Source organism: Hermetia illucens, chromosome 1, assembly GCF_905115235.1.
Source record: "Hermetia illucens chromosome 1, iHerIll2.2.curated.20191125, whole genome shotgun sequence".
NCBI classification, from domain to species: Eukaryota; Metazoa; Arthropoda; class Insecta; order Diptera; family Stratiomyidae; genus Hermetia; species Hermetia illucens.
The window spans coordinates 106,788,374-106,805,843 of NC_051849.1; the positions used below are offsets into that span (position 1 = coordinate 106,788,374).

The window sequence follows — 17,470 nt, forward strand, 5'->3', positions numbered from 1 at the left end:
GAGGAGCAACTTCAGCGGCAAAGGGGCACAGAGTTTAATTAAACACTTTCGGGTAAGGGGTATTGTTGTGGCGATGACAAGATTTCAAAGACATCAAAAGGAAAACACTAAGCATCCTTTTTAATATCAATTATTGTTAAAAAAGAATACTTTTATTGGTTTGTAAATCATCAGCAATATAATAAAACGATTTGAAACAAATGCTCCAAAATATTCCTATATTTTCATACTCAAGGATTTTTGACATTTAAAAAATCAGTTTGTGTATAAATAATCATTTTTTTCTATCTAGGCTGTTCATATTACAAAAAAACCCAGTTCCATCTCTATCCAGTGGAAAACGTTTGTATAAAAGTAAAATATTGAAAAAAATCTGGATTGGAAATGGAAAATTCCGAAATTGACTTGGAAAAGTCTAAAGTTAGTTTGAACAATTCTGAATCGGTTTCGAAAATTCTAAATCAGACTTGCAAAACCCTTATTTCGCCAATGTCTTCCGAGCAGGTAATTTTCACTGTAGCCTTAGCATATCTTTTAAAATTTTTCAAATTGATTGTTTTTTCAAATCAAATGTCAATCCGCTGATCTTAAATTTCTCTTATCGTTTATAATGGTAAATTTTTCCAGACTAGTTTTTCGTTTCATAGGCCACGCAGACTGTATAAGACAAGTGTATTCGAATTACTTACATAGATATATAATTGTAATTTAGTTAAATTTGTCGAAATAAAATCGAAAATTCTCTAATTCACTTATCCAAAATATTTAATAGTGTAATATTTCTCTTGTAGGTTTTTTTCCGTTCTTACATAAAAAATAGAACTAAGAAAGTAATAAGATAAAGTATATAAAATCGTCTTTTCACAAGAAATAAAATTAAAGTGATACAAAATGAATGTCAAGGAAATAATATATGGAATATCTAGTTGAAGGGTTTTGGCTTTTTAATTTATACTTCAATGATTTTTATTCGCTTGAATAAATATTCCATGGCGAAATCTAACATTATTAGATTGCCATGAGTGAGAATCAATATTCGAATTAATCTTCTTTGAAAATGAAATCCACTCGTGTAAGCATTCCTCGGACTCTATTTTCATTATCCACCACAATCATGTGCCTTAAGCCCAGCGCGCGAAAAGTTTGGAAAATCCTTGCAACTGAGTCGTCCTGTCAAAAAAGCAAACATTGTATGTTGAAAACTTTGATATTAAAGAAAATATTTTTAGGAGCTACCTCTCCAACGCGAACTGGCGAAGGGTTCATGAATATATCGAAATTCACTGTATAATCATGTTTATCCAGATGTAGTTCAAATTTCTGAAAAGGTAAATCAAACGTCCATAATTTATTCACCTTAATGTTGCGTGTTGAGTTCCAAATTAATTGGTAGACATCTATCAGTTGGAAATTTAGTAGTTGATTCCTTCAACAGGAACAGAATGCAGAACATAAAAGATGGATATGTTTAACAGAATTTTGCCAGGGATCCAGAATTAGATTCCCCAAGCACTGGAATGCCCCATAAACCCTTATCGACTCTGTTAAGAGGACTTTTCACAGTCTGCCGTTTTTTTGCAATTTTGTTTTTTGAATTACTAAATTCGATAGGATATAGTTTCACGAAACATCCCTCAAAATTTCAAGTCTAGCCATATTGTTTTCTTAAAAATTTCCTTACCAGTCATTACTAACAAGAATACACAAAATATTTGTGCCACCATATTTTTCTGGGTGTATGAGATTGTTCGACCATTTATTATTCGATTTGCTGGATTCCTGCTTCGTTTTATTCTCTAGACTTGTCTTTAAATAAAATGTATTTAAATTTAAACTCGTTTACCTCGAAAACAGGTTTTTCAAAACTTCTCGTTCAATTTTAATAATTTTTTTATCAAAATAATCGCCCGTTATTTGAACCAAATTAGAATTTCTGAGATTCGTTGACATTAGGTTCCTTTTTTCGATGTGTTAGTTAAAGAAGGGGCGATTTTGACTTCGGACCATAACTACATGCATTCTAAAATTGCATTTACACTTTCTTCTTTGGGTTGACGGTTTGGTAAAAAAAAGTAGAAATTCGATCAAGTCTCAAAAGGGCAATTTCAAGATTAAATACCGCCCTGTGTATAAGAACAATGCTAATTGCGCTTTGATTGTGAAAAGTGCCCTTAAGTTGAAAGGAACTTTTCTTTGCTCTGAATGTAAATTCGATCAGACTCTCTTCATCATACACGATGTGGAAAAGCATTCGGACGACCTACAGCAGAAAGGAATACTTGACGGGATTCGGATTCGATAATTATTTCTAGTTTTCTCGCAAAGTTCTGATTTCTTCAATCTCGTGTCATTCTGGTATCTTTCAATATCGATCAATTCTGATCTCAGCATTTTAATAATTGATTTCTTCCTGATAGATCTTCCTTAGATTAACTTTCATTTAAATGAGTAGCACAAAAGCTTAAGGCGAATTTCGACAAAGCGTGACAATTAAAAATCTTGCATCCGCAGTTTCTTAAAACAATCTTTCGTGATAAACCGTATAATCTTAATTACTTGAAAAATTTGGAAACAAATAATTAAAACTTACATCAATTGTCGGATAACGGGGATATTCATTCCGGAATGTTTCTATGGAGATCTGATCCTGCCATAATCGCTTTTTCTCTTCATATAAGCTTTCTTTGAGAATAACAGTCAATTGACTTCGTAGAATGATTCCGCATACGCGACCTTTCGACCGGTCATTCTAGAATGAAAGTAGAATTTATTTAACATTTAAAATAATCACATCTTCGTTGATTACCCCTTGGACATCTTCAACGACTGGGAATCCATTGTAGGTATATCTTTTCAGAATATCAATAATGTAATTCGCCTTTTCACGCATTTTTACACATACTACGGGAGAACTCATTATATTCGAAGCTTTTAGAGAACGATATTTCAGTGGTGGTTCCCAAGGAAGTATTGGAACGTGGTTGATACGAATTACTATGTCGTATATGCCCTAGAAATGAACTCCAAATTATATTTATGTTTCAAAAGGACCCAGCTCAGAATTATAACCTCATTGAAGAAATCACCAACGAATTTGCCTGTAATCAAAGTTATGATTAGGGGAAAGGCGAACGTACTATCAACCCCCGTCGTTTCCAACAAAATAACCGTCAAACTTATTGTCATACGAAGAACTCCTCCCATTTGCGCTGCTGCTCCAATAAGAGCATACTTTCCGGGATGTAGAAATGTCTGCAATATAATATGTGTGGAAAAAACACGTAAAATTGAAGTTAATACAAATACACTCACTGCGGTCGGACACATATGTTGCAAAACCATCGACACCAAGCGACCCCACGCCGCTCCAACCAACACAGTAGGAATGAAAATGCCCAAAGATACATTGAGGCCAAAAGTAAGGCACGATAGGAAGTAGTAGACAACAACGAAAATCGCTACTGTTAATATTTGATGAGACTCTGTGGAGCAGAAATGGTTAAATATGATATGATATGATTTGGATTTTTAAAATTATGTTTATATAACATACTATATTTGTAACTAAAACGTTTAGCCGTAAAATATAAATTGTGAATGACATGACCATACCATTGAAGTTCATCATCATGAACGGCCCAACCGATATCCGGTCTAGGCCTGCCTTAATAAGGAACTCCAGACATCCCGGTTTTGCGCCGAGGTGCACAATTCGATATCCCTAAGAGTTGCCTGGCATCCTAGCCTACACCATCGCTCCATCTGAGGCAGGATCTGCTTCGTCTTCTTTTTCTACCATAGGTTTTATCCTTATAGACTTTTCGGGCTAGATCATCCTCATCCATACGCATTTAGTGACCCCCCACCGGAACCTAGTGAGCCGGATTTTACCTACAACCACCCAGTTATGGTATCGCTCATAGATTTCGTCTTTATAAGTCAGCGGAATCGTCCACCCTCATTTAGGGGGCCAAAACTTCTTCGTAGGATTCTGTTGGCTGCCAACAATCATGCGCGGATTTCACCGTCGTAGCTGTTATCGGTTGGTATTTTCGACCCTAGGTAGGAGAAATGATCAACGGTCTCAAAGTTGTAGTCTCCTATCTTTATTCTTCTCGTTTGACCAGTGCGATTTGATGGTGTTGATTCTTTGGCTTTTCGTGCTCGTGTTGCGACCGTATATTTCGTCTTCCCTTCATTGATGTGCAGCCCAAGAGCTCGCGCCGCTGGCTCGATCTGGATGAAGGCAGTTTGTGCGTTTCGGGTCGTTCTTCCCATGATGTCCATATTATCAGCATAAGCGAGTAGTTGGGTGGCTTAAAGAAGGTTGCTGCTTTTCGCATTTACCTCAGCACCACGGATTACTTTTTCCAGAGCCGTCATAAAAAGGGTGCACAATAGAGCATTTTCTCGTCTTAGACGCTTGTTGATGTTGAGTGGTCTCGTGAAGCCGATGAAAAAATGGTGCAACTGATGGCTATATTCCAACAGTTTTTTCATCGCTTGCCACAAAGAGAAAATCTGATCTGTTGCTGATGTGCCTGGAGTGAAGCCTCATTATTATCGGCCAATGATGTTCGGGGCGTACAGGGCTATCCGACGTAGCAAGATAGCGGAGAATATCTTATAGATGGTACTCAGCAACGTGATACCTCTATAATTGCTTCACTGGGTGATAACTCCCTTTTTATGTGTGAGGTAGATTGGCCGTCCCACACCTGCAAAATAAGTGTAATTGGTCTTTTCCATATCTAACCAATTCAGCTGTCATTCCATCGGTTCCTGGCGACTCATGATTTTTAAGCTGATGAATTGCACCGAATTTTTCTTCTATACTTGGTGGTGGCAGTATTGGCCCGTCGTCTTCAGTTGACAGCGCCCTCAACTTGCCGATTTCCTAGTTATTCAGCAGATCATCAAAATACTCAACACCTCGTTCCAATATGCCTATTCTGTAGGAAATCAGATTTCCCTTTTTTTGAGCATCGAAATGTATAGGGCTTCATCCTGCTGACTTGTTGGTAAAACTTCCGTGCCTGGTCCGGTTCTTCCCTTTACTTTTCGAGTTCATAGACCTGTTGGTTCTCCCAGACTTGTTTTTTTCCCGCCTGTGAAGTCACTAATCCGCTCGGTAAAGTTCGTAATAAGTCTCCACGCGTGCCCGCGTTCTTTGAGAATGCAACATTCTTCCATTCCATTGCTAGCTTACATTCATTGTCGAACCAGCCATTCCAATTTTTTTGCGACTGGGGCCAAGTATGTTTATGGCCGTATCAATGATAACGTTCTTCTGGTGATTGTAGAGATCATTTGTTGGTGCTTCCTCTCCAGGACCCCTGTTGACTGCGATTATTGCAGCATCGATTTCCCCCTTAAAGGTGGTATGGAGGGCTGTGTTCTGGATTGCTTCAGTGTTACCTCTTACCTGATTGTCAGAGGGGATTCTAGGCGGAGTTGTTATTCGATCATTTAAATAGTGGGGGTGTATATACAAGAATTTGTGCAGGTAGTACATCAGAAAGCATTCAAATCAGCTACTCTAATTTTTCTCATTAATATGAAAATAGCATTTTAAATCGTTCATGCCTATGTACACAAATATTATTATCAAGGAAATTACCTGGCGGGTCGTGAAAAAGTGCTTTAGCGGTGGACTCTGGTGTTTGAAACCATAATGCGGCTACTGCATTATATTCGTTGTCCCCACAAAATAACTGGAAAAAGTTTCTTCTATAGTTCTAATTTTTTAATAATTTCCAATTTTTCTCATTTACCTTCACTGGATAGGATGTTGGATCTTTTCCTAGTGTACGGCAATCATTTATAACGTACATCATCGTGCATGCTATTGACACTCCCAACAAAGAAACTGCCATAGCTTCTAGGATCTTTCCCCAACCTGGCTTTATATATCTGGCACGGAATAAATGAAAACGACTGTTCGTCGTGTTCCAAAATGCCCCCAATAATCCACCGCATATACCCATCAACACAAAGATGGGTATCTCGAAGTACTTATATGGCAGTTCATCAAACTTTCCTAAGTTGAATAGGCCAGTAATCGTGAAATCAGTTTGTCCATAATAGGCTGACAAAACCACATTCAAAGTAAACGAACTAATCGTCGACGAGACTAAAATTCTCCAAATTAAGCTTTGGTTCCAAAAACTTGCAGCTTCTTCTAGCGAGAATAAAACTCCTCCAATTGGTGCTCCAAACGCGGATGCCACACCAGCTGATGCTCCGCCTAATACAAAATCACGTTTTTCGTGATCATCGCGAAAGTAACGGAAAACCCTAAAATCTTTTACAAATGTTGTACTTTTTCCTTGCGAAATACCAGCTGCAACTACGGCTCCAGAATGAATCATTGGACCTTCCTGTACGAAAGATATTTCATTAGGTTGCAGAAACTCGAGATAATATATTGTTGCAGTGTAACACATACCTTGCCTCCAGCCAGTCCACCAATCACGGATGTCACCACTCCGATCGCTTTTACTACTAACGTTTTAATTCTCACTATTCGCGGGACTTTTACCCCATTTAAGTAGCACTTTACTTGAGGAATTCCACTGCCAGCTGCCACTGGTTCTAGATATGTAACCAAAGCAGCCCCCAGCCCCACAGGGATAATACTGGTTAATATCCAATACAAATACGGAACATACAAGTTTCCATTATGTAAATTTTCATCAACAGCTGCAAAATAATAAACATTTTATCTGAATAAACATAATCCAAATACATTAAACAACTTATTTAACAATCTTTCCTTCAATTTATGTAAAGTTTCTATTCGCAAAATTATTTCTCACATCGGTAGTTATTTTTTTGTCTTTCATATAGTGTTTGTAAAGTAAAGCAAGTTGCCGCCATGAAGCAAAGGGCGTAAACACAGATCACAAAATAGTAGATATCACAACTTTTAAGCATGGAACGGCATTGATCCACTCAAAAATATCTGTTTCCGAGTAAACTCGCATTGAAGAAAGGAGTTGTAACCGAAGACCTGTGATTTCAATCCTGGTAGAGAGAGCAATAATGTTAAGAGGAGGGGTTAACATAAGTTTGGTAAACTGACATTTCTATTTTTAGATAGGGTCATTTAAGAAACTGTAGGTTATTTGCCATATTCTAACGATATTTGGTACAAAATTTCAAAAAGATTAGTGGAAATGGAGATCAGAAAACATATATTTGGTGAAGCTATGCTTGTACGAATTCCGCCGCGAACACGCCAGGAAATTCTATGTTATTTTTACGGTTACGGACGATACCTGAAGCCAATGCACTTTTTTCTTGGAGGACCATTCGCTTGAAGGTCCCCCTAAAACTTCCACTGATGATATGAATATGACTCTTGTTAAAACTAAAAGAAACGAAGTTGGCAGATGGACCCAAGAAATGATTGCTAATGAGCTCAGCTTGAATGCGACGGCTATGTCACGAATACCAGGTTATCATCTGGGATACAATAAAAATCCGGACGGTGCCAAAAAATCGTAAAAATGACATCAAAAACTAAAACAAGTTGGGAAACCGGAAGCTGGACGCTTCAGGTATGAAAGGTTTTGTGTATTTCTTAGTACGTAGCACGTAATATATGCATATGTCCACTTTCGGGTAATATTGACATTGATAGTCTTCAATTTTCAAGGAAGCAACAACTTCGACGTATTATAAATTTGTTAGTAATAGTGCGATTTCCATCAAACTTGGTATGATCATGCTCTACATTATAACCTACATCACTGCAGAATTTTGTGCCGCTAGGATGAACTTAAGGGGGGTTTCCAGTCAATTACAAAAAATTATAGTAATATACTATTATTAACTTTCTTTGAACAGATATCGGTATGAAAGGTATTTCGGAGCCAAGGCACCATATAGTGGCAGCCTCCTAATTTTTTTTAGATTTTTCGGTTTGGTAGTTTCAGAGAATGGCCCCCTTAAAGAAATGATCACTTTCAACCCCCCGCACTCCCCACGTTTCCAGGAAATGTCAAAACTAAGACCGGCTTCGAAAAGTACTAATCGAGACCTTTAATTTGATACCTCACATGACTATATTTGATGAAAAAAAATTTTACACCTCTTTTTTGCATGTATGGGTACTTCCCCCCTTAAATTCAACGTAAAAGGATGTAACTCACTGTATGTGTGGGCGTTCACAGTTCCCACCTTTCTACCAAATTTGGTGTCAATCGCTATAACCGTCTCCGAGAAAAATGCGTGTGACGGACAGACAGACAGACAGACGCGTCCATGCCGAGGAGGTGCTCATTCCCCAGTAGAAGACCAAACTACTGGTGGAATGCTGAACTGGCCAGCCTTCGATCAGCCTGTCACCGAGCCAGAAGAGCGGCTCAAAGAGCGGTAGGCAGAATTGACCAAGGGCAAAAAGAGCGCGCCTATAAGGAAGCCCGCAAAACCTTCAAGCTCGCCATCCAACGGAGCAAGAGGGAATGCTTTAAGGAGCTCTGTTTAGAAGCAGACGTAAACCCGTGGGGGAGCGCCTATAGAATCGTGATGGGGCGATTCAGAGGCCGATCATCTCCGCAGATCACGTGTCCTACACTCTTGTTAGAAATCATCCAAGGGTTATTCTCTCAGCAAGAGGAGGGCGTAGACAGCTTCCAGCGACCTCTGAACGACACGGCAATACCGCCAGTCACCAGTGACGAGCTGCTGGAGATCTGCACTAGGATAGGAGATAATAAAGCTCCGGGTCTGGATGGCGTGCCGAATAAGGCCCTTAAGCTTGCCGTGAAATCCAGACCGGACATGTTCGCTGAGTTGTTCGAAGCGTGCATGTCCGAGGGGATATTTCCTACATCATGGAAACGACAGAAGTTGGTGCTACTGCCTAAGGCTGGCAAACCACCAGGTGAGCCAACCTCTTACAGACCTATTTGTCTTTTGGACACTGTGGGCAAAATGCTAGAGCGAGTAATCTATAATAGATTACTCCCGGTTGTTGAGACCCAGGGAGGTCTCTCAGATCGGCAGTATGGGTTCCGTAAAGCTAGATCAACCATTGATGCCATCAAAATGGTTACTGGCTTGGCCGAAAATGCAATCCACGGAAGGGGCAGTACTAGCAAATACTGCATAGTGGTGACCCTGGATGTGAGAAATGCATTCAATTCGGCCAATTGGAACCTAATACGGGAATCTCTGGCGAAGATTGGTGTTCCCGCTTATCTTGCAGCTATTATCAACAGCTATTTACAAGAACGGAGGCTTTGGTATGACACCGATGACGGACCCCAAGAGTACGTTGTCTCCGCGGGTGTCCCACAGGGCTCCGTACTGGGTCCACTGCTGTGGAACATCATGTACAACGATGTTCTTAATCTTCCCCTTCCGGAGGAAGCCACGGTGGTGGGCTACGCCGATGATATAGCGCTGGTTGTTGTCGCAAAGCATCTCGAAGATGCTGAGTTATACTCATGCGAAGCGATCAGTGCTGTTAAGGGTTGGCTTGAGAGTTCTGGTCTGATACTTGCGGAGGAAAAAACGGAAGCGGTCCTTATCACCAAGCGCCGTAAAAGAAATTTTGCCCGTATTCAAATTGGGAATCATATCATCACTTCTAAGCCTGCGATCAAATACTTGGGAGTGATGATAGATGGGAAGCTTAGCTATAAAGCACATGTGCAGTATGTCTCTGACAAAGCATCCACTGCGAGTGTGGCCCTGGCAAGAATGATGCCGAACGTGGGAGGGCCACGGCATGCTTCCAGGTTGCTTATAGCGAGGGTAGTGAGTTCGATCCTGCTCTATGCAGCTCCAGTTTGGGGAAAGGCATTGCAGGTTACATTTAACGGTAACAAACTGAGTTCAGTCTACAGAAGAACATCCCTAAGAGTGTGCTCGGCATTCAGGACTGTCTCAGCTCCTCGGAGCGGCCACTGATACCTACCTACCTTGACATCTTGGCAGACGAGATGACGAATATATATAATGCGAAGTCTATCTCTCCTTTATCGTAGACGAAGAACGCCGAAAGGGAGAGATCATTAAATAGATGGCAAGAGCGTTGGGAACGCTCGGGAAAGGGTCGGTGGACACACAGGCTCATCTCTGCCATCAACGAGTGGTTGGAGAGACGGCACGGTGAGATTAATTATAATCTTACTCAGTTTCTCACGGGGCATGGAGGATATCGCCAGTATCTGTTCAGGTTTAAACTGGATACCTCACCCCATTGTCCAAACTGCGATGGAGTCCCAGAGGACCCAGAGCATGTATTCTTCCACTGTCCGAGATTTGTGGAAGAAAGGAGGAATCTAGAGGAGACTCTAGGGGAGGTGCTGGTACCAGAAAATCTGGTGCCGAAAATGCTAGCACATCAAGAGAATTGGGATGCGGTAAACTCCATGATCGCATCTATTCAAAATAAACTGCGAAAAGCAGAGGAGAGGAGAAAAACGCGGTCACGTGCGCCGAGTATAGAAGAAAGGTGACAAAGCTAGAGTGAGCTGACTCCGCCCCGTGATGTAATACCTTATGGTGGTTCCGCGGGGCAGGGAGGGAGTCGGGGGTGGTTTTAGTGGGTAAAAATCCCACACGCTGGTGTGTCCAGACCAGTGTCTTTTTGAAGATTTCCACCTCCTCAACAAAAAAAAAAAAAGACAGACAGACAGACGGTAAACCGATTTTAATAAGGTTTTGTGTTTACACAAAACCTTAAAAAGGACTAGTTAATACTCCGTATGGAGACTTTTAACACCAAATACATCCTTTGCTGGGCAGTAGCATGATTTTGACCTAACGTTGGATATATTCGACCGGAATTTTTCTCCATTATTGGAAAAGAAGTATTTTTTGTTGGAAACGAGACCTTCGCGAAGCTTACCATCGATATAATCCCACAGGTTCTCAAATAATATTACACTCTGAGGTTTATGGAGAGGTTTCCAGTGGCATCGGACAATACACCATGCGTGCTTTTCACGCTTTATGTTTAGGATCGTTGTTTTGGCAGATCTTGAATGTTTGACAAATACACAATTTCTTTGCGCTGGCATGCAGATTTCTTTAACATATCAATGTACATATTCGCACCCATATTTCGCTCCACGAATGCCACATTTCCCACACCGTAACAACCATAGCACTGTATGTAGTATGTATTTTTCTGCGATGGAAAAGAAAAAGAGTAGAAAGGACCTAATACAAGACTATAGCCGAAAAGTCTGAAAATCACGGTAAAGTGGAAAGTGATATGATAGGGTGGCTGTTACGGCGTAATAGTGAAATTTCCAGGAAGCTTGGCGGGATTATGCTCTCTACTGCATTTCATGTTGCTATTATGAATTTAAGGAGTTTTAATCTACTATTTGAGAGTTTCAGTTTTTTTACATATTTTGATAGAAAAGTAATCAAAATTCGTTCTGATTCTACAGCGTTATTTAAACACAGTTAATAATAGAAATCATTTAGTTTTGTAGTAATATAGGCTATTCTATTCAGCATGATAATACCAAATTTGGTGAAAACCGCACTATCCCAATAATACTAATAAAGTTATAACGGTCAAAATTGTCTCTTTTGTGCAAATTTCTTGCAATTTAAGACGTCAGTATCACATTAAAGTGAATAGTCTGACCAAATAATTTTCATCTACATTACGAGCTAGGTATAAATGTCCACTTAAATATATCAGCCTCCAGCTTCCCGGCTTGTTTTATTTAAATTTAACGAATTTTTGTTAGTCCCTTCGTAATAAGTAACCTCATTAACCTCATGGTAACACTCGTTTCAGACATGTTTTTAATAAAAATGTCAATACAGTAATTTAGACTACCTTTAATTTTGCAGTCTCCTATAGAAAATCGTGTACCTTGAGAATACCCCGATTGTTGATATTCATTAATACACATTTCCAGCTTGGATAAATTATAACTATTCTTCTTGAATTTTGCTGAAGACGGCTACAAGTCTTTGAAAAAGCAGGAGCGGGAAAATCGCTGAAATTTCAATGGGCGAGAAACATTCAATTGCTTCAGGGGATATTAAGGGGTGAATCTTTGATGGTGCTAATAGTGTTCACTGCTAATGTATGCTTCCTGTACACTTCTCTGTGATGTTTAGGGGATTGTCATAGTTTATCCTTCCTTATTATCGATTTTCCCCCATTTTATTTTTTAATGTGACTGTGTCTCAGTGTGGGACAAGTGACGTACCTACAGAAGCGAGAGAAGTACAAAACCAAACAAACATTCATGCCGGTTAGAAACCTTTCCTTATCAATGCTACGCATAATCACTTCGAAAGACTCCCTTGTTTGATAATAATAATAATAATCGTTGGCGCAACAATCCATATTGGATCAGGGCCTTGAAGTGTGTTAGAGCACTTCATTCAAGACCGTAACGGTACACTACAGTATAATGTAGGAGGCAATGTGGTCACTGCCACCAATGAGATTTGAACCGCGACTTTCCGTATGACAGCCTTTGATAGTTCCACACTTTCCTTCCATGTTTCGCCGCGTTTACTTCTCCAAATTGCTATCACTAATGGGTACTTCTTGTTCTTATGTGAACGAAAGATACTTTGAACAGGCCGCCACAACACACTAGAATTCCTGTACGCTTACAAAGCACGCCGAATGTGGCACAACAATAGGGGACTTTCCCATTGGCGATATTACGACGGTCTAAAGAAGGGAAAACAGCTTCTTGATCAAATTTCGGTTTATTCTTCAACCAAGTTTTTTCTAGAGTGTTAAGAATTCTCGACTCGTTGTTGTTGTTGAGCTTACGTAAGTTTTGCTGGGAGTTTGGTTAATTTTTCACGTACATAAAAGATTTGTTATTTACTATAATGTTTTCAATTTCTCTTTAAAATGTATTATCTACAACAAACTCCCAGACAAATAGTGGAACGCTTGGGCGACATCTTCATGGAGAGAGTTAACTACATATTTGCACCTTGAATAAAACTTGGTGTAAAACGTGGTCAGAATGGAAGCACTATTTTCCTAGTATTGACACAGGTTCACTAATTCTTTAGATTACTATGATTATATAAAATAGATGAAGAGGATATTCGAGATAAATTGAAAACATTACATTTCGAAACTTTAAGGCTACCGAAACATCAACATCTCAGATAGAAACTGACCTCACGGCTCCGACCGATAACTACCGAAATTGACAATTATTAATTTTTGGAGTGTGTACACGCTCATCGATAAAGGTATTAAGGGGCTCCAGCATGCCCGCTTTCTCTAACTGGAGCGTGAATTTCAACGATATAAGCTACACATTCTGGGATTAAGCGAAATATGATGGCGGGATCCTGGAGGGTACTCCTCTTCCTCTTACGTACCAAATCTGATCGGAAGGCAGAAGTGGCAGTGGATAAGTCACGCATTAAGGAGGGGCGACAATTCCATTGTTGGCTACGCCATGTAGTGGAATGGAACCCAGTCACCCAAGATGGCCAACGAATGGGCCGCCCCAAGAGCACTTCGAACACAGAGCAGTAGAGGAGTGTGCACGGCTCGGGAAGTCCTGGGGAGCGTTAAAGCGCTTTTTGGCGAACCGTAGATGATAGTCCCCCACCAACGGGTAATTGGCAATCATATAGAGTTATAGGTAACAAAAACCGAGGCATTTTTGCGAACAAGTGATTCTGAGGCGTTTTTTCGATAAGCAGCGTTATCTAATGAGCATGTTTTAATTTGTTAGCATTGAAGAGCAAAAGTTGCATCAATTTAATCAGTATTGGCAGATCAATTGATAAAAAAAAGAATTTGTAATTGAAAATTGACATGGTTACTTTTAAAAGGGAATTATAGTAGTTGTAAACGCTTATAAAAGGACAAATATGGCTATATCTAACAAAATTAGATGCAATCATCAGTGGAAAATTTTGGACGAATTATTTGAAAACAAAGAGTTTGTTGCGCTAGTCTGACAATGAACTTTCAAGGAAGATGAGCCAGCGTAAGGATAGGAATTTGTTCCCAATATCTTTGCGCAATTGTCTTAAAACTGCTTCCGAAATTGCTATGGAGTTAGAAAATGCCTATCATGTGAATTTAACTGGCTTCAGGTGTAAAACGCCGGTTAAGGGAAAATAGGTTCAATGCCAGACGATCTCAGAAAAGGCCACTTTTTGCAGCGAAAATGCATTCTAACCGACTAAATTTCTTCTTAATTTGTCCAGATATGCGAACATGGTACGATGTATAAGCAATAGACGATAAAATGATGAATGTGTACAAAATACTGACTGACTGGTATTGGAGAAATTATATTGCTGCAAGGCACTGTGAATTTGGCAGTCTACTAAACTATAAAAACGCAGTTTGCCAACAATCGAGGCTTTATTTCAGCACCTATGAAAAGTGGACTTCCAAGACGATTATGTGTCGTTCCATTGATGCAATTTGGAGAGAAGAGCGTGGACGTTTTCTTATATGGATATTTTATTCCATTTTTGTAAACAAATTACGATGGATTAATTGTGGAAATCATGAAATTTACTTGGTATATTGTGCAGAGATATTCTGAGGGAATCTCTATCCTTATGTTCACCCATCTTCCGTAAAAATCCACTGTAAGACTGGCGCACTAAACTTTCCGTGTTCGAATAAGTCGCCAACAATTTTCTGGCGATTCAATGCACCTGGTTTTCTTGGATACAGCAACATTTGTCCTTTTTATAAGCATAAGTTTACAACGAATTCCCTTTTATAAGTAACCATATCAATTTTCTGCATCTCTACAAACCATCGTTTCGATTACAAATTCATCTATTTCCTCAATTGATCAGCCAATACCTCTAAATTGATGCAACTTTTGCCTTTTAATACCAATAAACCCAAAACAAATGAAAAAGGGGCTGGGATATAACTTGGAAAAAATTGCCCTCGGCTTTTTTTAGCGCTACTGTATACATATAAGGAAGGGTTGGCATTTAGTTCTTCCATTATGATAGCATACTCTGAATAGCGTGAACTTTCTTATAGTAAATGTCTTCTTCTCTTTCGTAAGTCCACCTAGAACCGCAGCATTCTACTATAAAAATTCTTACTGGAGACGAGAACACACTACGTAAAGGAGAGAAGTTTTCACTAGAGCCGTATCACCGCATTTCACCTTAACGCAAAATGAATGTATTTAGTGTTGCATTAGCAGATGTTTTAATACAAAAAATGGGTAGAAGTTCTACTGATGTTGCACAAATATTTCTAGTTTGAAATACGAAACTTCTTAGCAATAAATTAGGTCAGACTATTTTGAGTTTTAACTCGGTCCATCACTCATTAATGAACCTTCTGAACATTTCTTCGCTCGGCGAGAGAAGCCTAAATATTAAAGCAGACTATGCGTCAGAAAAACTGGGGATTAATTATTATAATAAATCAGCGAATAACTGTCAATATTTCGCTAAATGTTGTTATAATCACCAATCATTGTAATTCATGTTTGCTTAGCTCGAAGTCAGCGCTACAATAACAAATTTACATTTACACAGCGGAGACCTGCAAACTCGATTCTCTTGGGTAGTTTATTTTTACTTACATTTTGCAAGGAATCCATATTTCATTTCCGAAAAAGTGTCTATAGCTATGTTGATAGTACATGCAATCAATGCTGTAATAATTCCAATTACGAGGAAAATGAGCCATCGGGCGAGGTCTTTGCGAAAAATTAATTTTTGAGATCGTCTCTTATAATCTGCCTTCCACAATGTATTCTCGCAGATTTCATAATCCAAGCTCTGCATCCAGTCACGTTTTGTAGATAGGTGAATTAGTTAATTGTAAACAAATATATATTTAAATCAATGGAAATTGTACATTGGTGGAGATAAGGCCTCTTTGTGCACTTACCTCGTACAACGACGCTGGTCGAACATGTCTGTGGTGAACAATCACTGGGTCATCCGCCTCTTCAGTTTCGCTTTGTAGGTTGATAATGGGCAATTCCTGTCAATAAAGGTAGTTGTGAATAATTGTTGATTCTAGGCAACTAATAAGAGATTACGTCGTCATTTGGCGCAACTGGTTCTTCGCGACTGCTACTTGTTTCCTTTGATTTTCCCGTGTCTTTGTACGGGGTTAAAATTGGTTCTTCGTCGCTTGAATCACTAAAGATCTTTTCTTTGTACTTCATACTGGTTTGTGATTAACACTACTTTTTAATGCATTGATCTGTTACGAAATCAACACAGAATTACACTCTTATTTCGAGGAAAATGAAAGAAACCAGAACGCGATAACTTACGGGCACTGTTGCTTCGCGGAAATGTCAAACTTGCCTAATCTATTTTTGACATTTGACGACACGTTTTTCGGGGAAATCCCGTAGTCCTTACTGCGAAATGGTCTTTCTGTCTTTTCTGTCTTTTTTAAGGAGCGTTTCCGGGATATAACGTAATCAATTTGCAGATCGGTGAGAACTGAATAAGACGACTGCGAGTCATGGAGGCGGTGACTAATACTCCCATTTACGTCTTATCTGCATTCTTATAAATTACACGAATAAAACTAACATCTCTCAAGCCAGGCCACAAAATGCGCTTTGGCGAGCGTAAATTTCAAATAACGTTTTTATAAACAATTGATAAGCATGATAGCCCGGTTGCAAGCGCTTGTACTGTGTGTAACATTTTGGAATTGAACTAGAATAGCAAAACATGTACTTATGTGATATTTTACAATCAGTGTTGAATGCGTTTCTAAGGTATTTTGTGGCTTGAGTACATGCAGCTGCTTACAATCAAATTCGCTAAACCTGGTTTAGACTTTTCAAACTTAACCCTTAACTGGTATCGATATTTTAGTTAGGTTGTTGGGATCATGGGTACAAAATGACCTCAATTGGAAAAAATCATATGTATAGTGTTTTATAGCGTTATGATTTTGCATATCTTTTTTAAGTGTGTTCTTCAGATAGTTGAAAAGTATTAGAAAAATAAAGAAAAAACATAAGCTGATACCTTTTTAGGTTAAATTGGGCTCTGAACCTAAACAAAAATGAATCCTCTTCTGAGAAACCCAAAATTATTCCTTTTAAGTCCGTGAGTAATTTATTATCCCCAAATGTACATTTCATAACTTCAAAATATTAGCCAAAACAAAACGAGTTCCTTAGAATATTCTTACAACTACTTATATTTGACATTTAGAATACACAACACAAATTAAATGACTTACATATATATTTGCAACTTTACATTTTGAACATTGCTGAAATTGTTTTTGATCCTTTTTCAGTCACATAGATAGTAATGCCCTCTTTTGCGTTCAGATTTTTCCATTACACCCATGCTTAGAACTTTACTGCTGTAAAGGTGTCTTCTGAAAAATTTTCCATTCTTTGTCGGTTGATCCAGTTGAGTTGTTTTGGTCAATAAAATGCAACGACAAAATACGTTACCATCGTCACTGTTAACTTTTCCATTTATAATTTCCTTGTCGGTCAAAATTTCGGAGGTGAGC

At 38.9% G+C, this 17,470-nt stretch overlaps 1 protein-coding gene across 3 annotated transcripts; it reads right to left on the reverse strand.

Moving 5' to 3' along the window:
• Window positions 1–201: 201 nt before the first annotated feature.
• LOC119661230 (H(+)/Cl(-) exchange transporter 7) lies at window positions 202–16,533 on the reverse strand. 3 transcript variants are annotated; one of them, XM_038070457.1, is made up of 13 exons: window positions 16,260–16,533; window positions 16,014–16,180; window positions 15,860–15,955; window positions 15,549–15,747; window positions 6,449–6,702; window positions 5,775–6,380; window positions 5,621–5,714; window positions 3,313–3,482; window positions 3,070–3,252; window positions 2,807–3,010; window positions 2,591–2,749; window positions 1,237–1,320; window positions 202–1,170 (listed from the first exon to the last, which is right to left on the reverse strand). In XM_038070457.1, exons 2-13 carry the CDS (start codon window positions 16,140–16,142, stop codon window positions 1,042–1,044), a joined length of 2,307 nt encoding a protein of 768 aa, XP_037926385.1. In that variant the 5' UTR covers window positions 16,143–16,180; window positions 16,260–16,533; the 3' UTR covers window positions 202–1,041. The 3 variants fall into 3 exon arrangements, with proteins under 3 accessions (XP_037926385.1, XP_037926384.1, XP_037926383.1); XM_038070456.1 differs by having other exon boundaries at window positions 16,254–16,533; XM_038070455.1 differs by having other exon boundaries at window positions 16,014–16,533.
• Window positions 16,534–17,470: the final 937 nt, after the last annotated feature.

What these genes read in the sequence shown, in the direction of transcription:
- LOC119661230 (XM_038070457.1), bottom strand. Translation starts at nt 16,142, where the DNA reads ATGAAGTACAAAGAAAAGATCTTTAGTGATTCAAGCGACGAAGAACCA. An exon ending in ATATGGATTCCTTGCAAAAT is followed by an intron (nt 6,703 to 15,548) that starts GTAAGTAAAAAT and finishes ATTATTTTGCAG; the next exon opens with CTGTTGATGAAAATTTACAT. An exon ending in TCGTTGAAGATGTCCAAGGG is followed by an intron (nt 2,750 to 2,806) that starts GTAATCAACGAA and finishes CTTTCATTCTAG; the next exon opens with AATGACCGGTCGAAAGGTCG.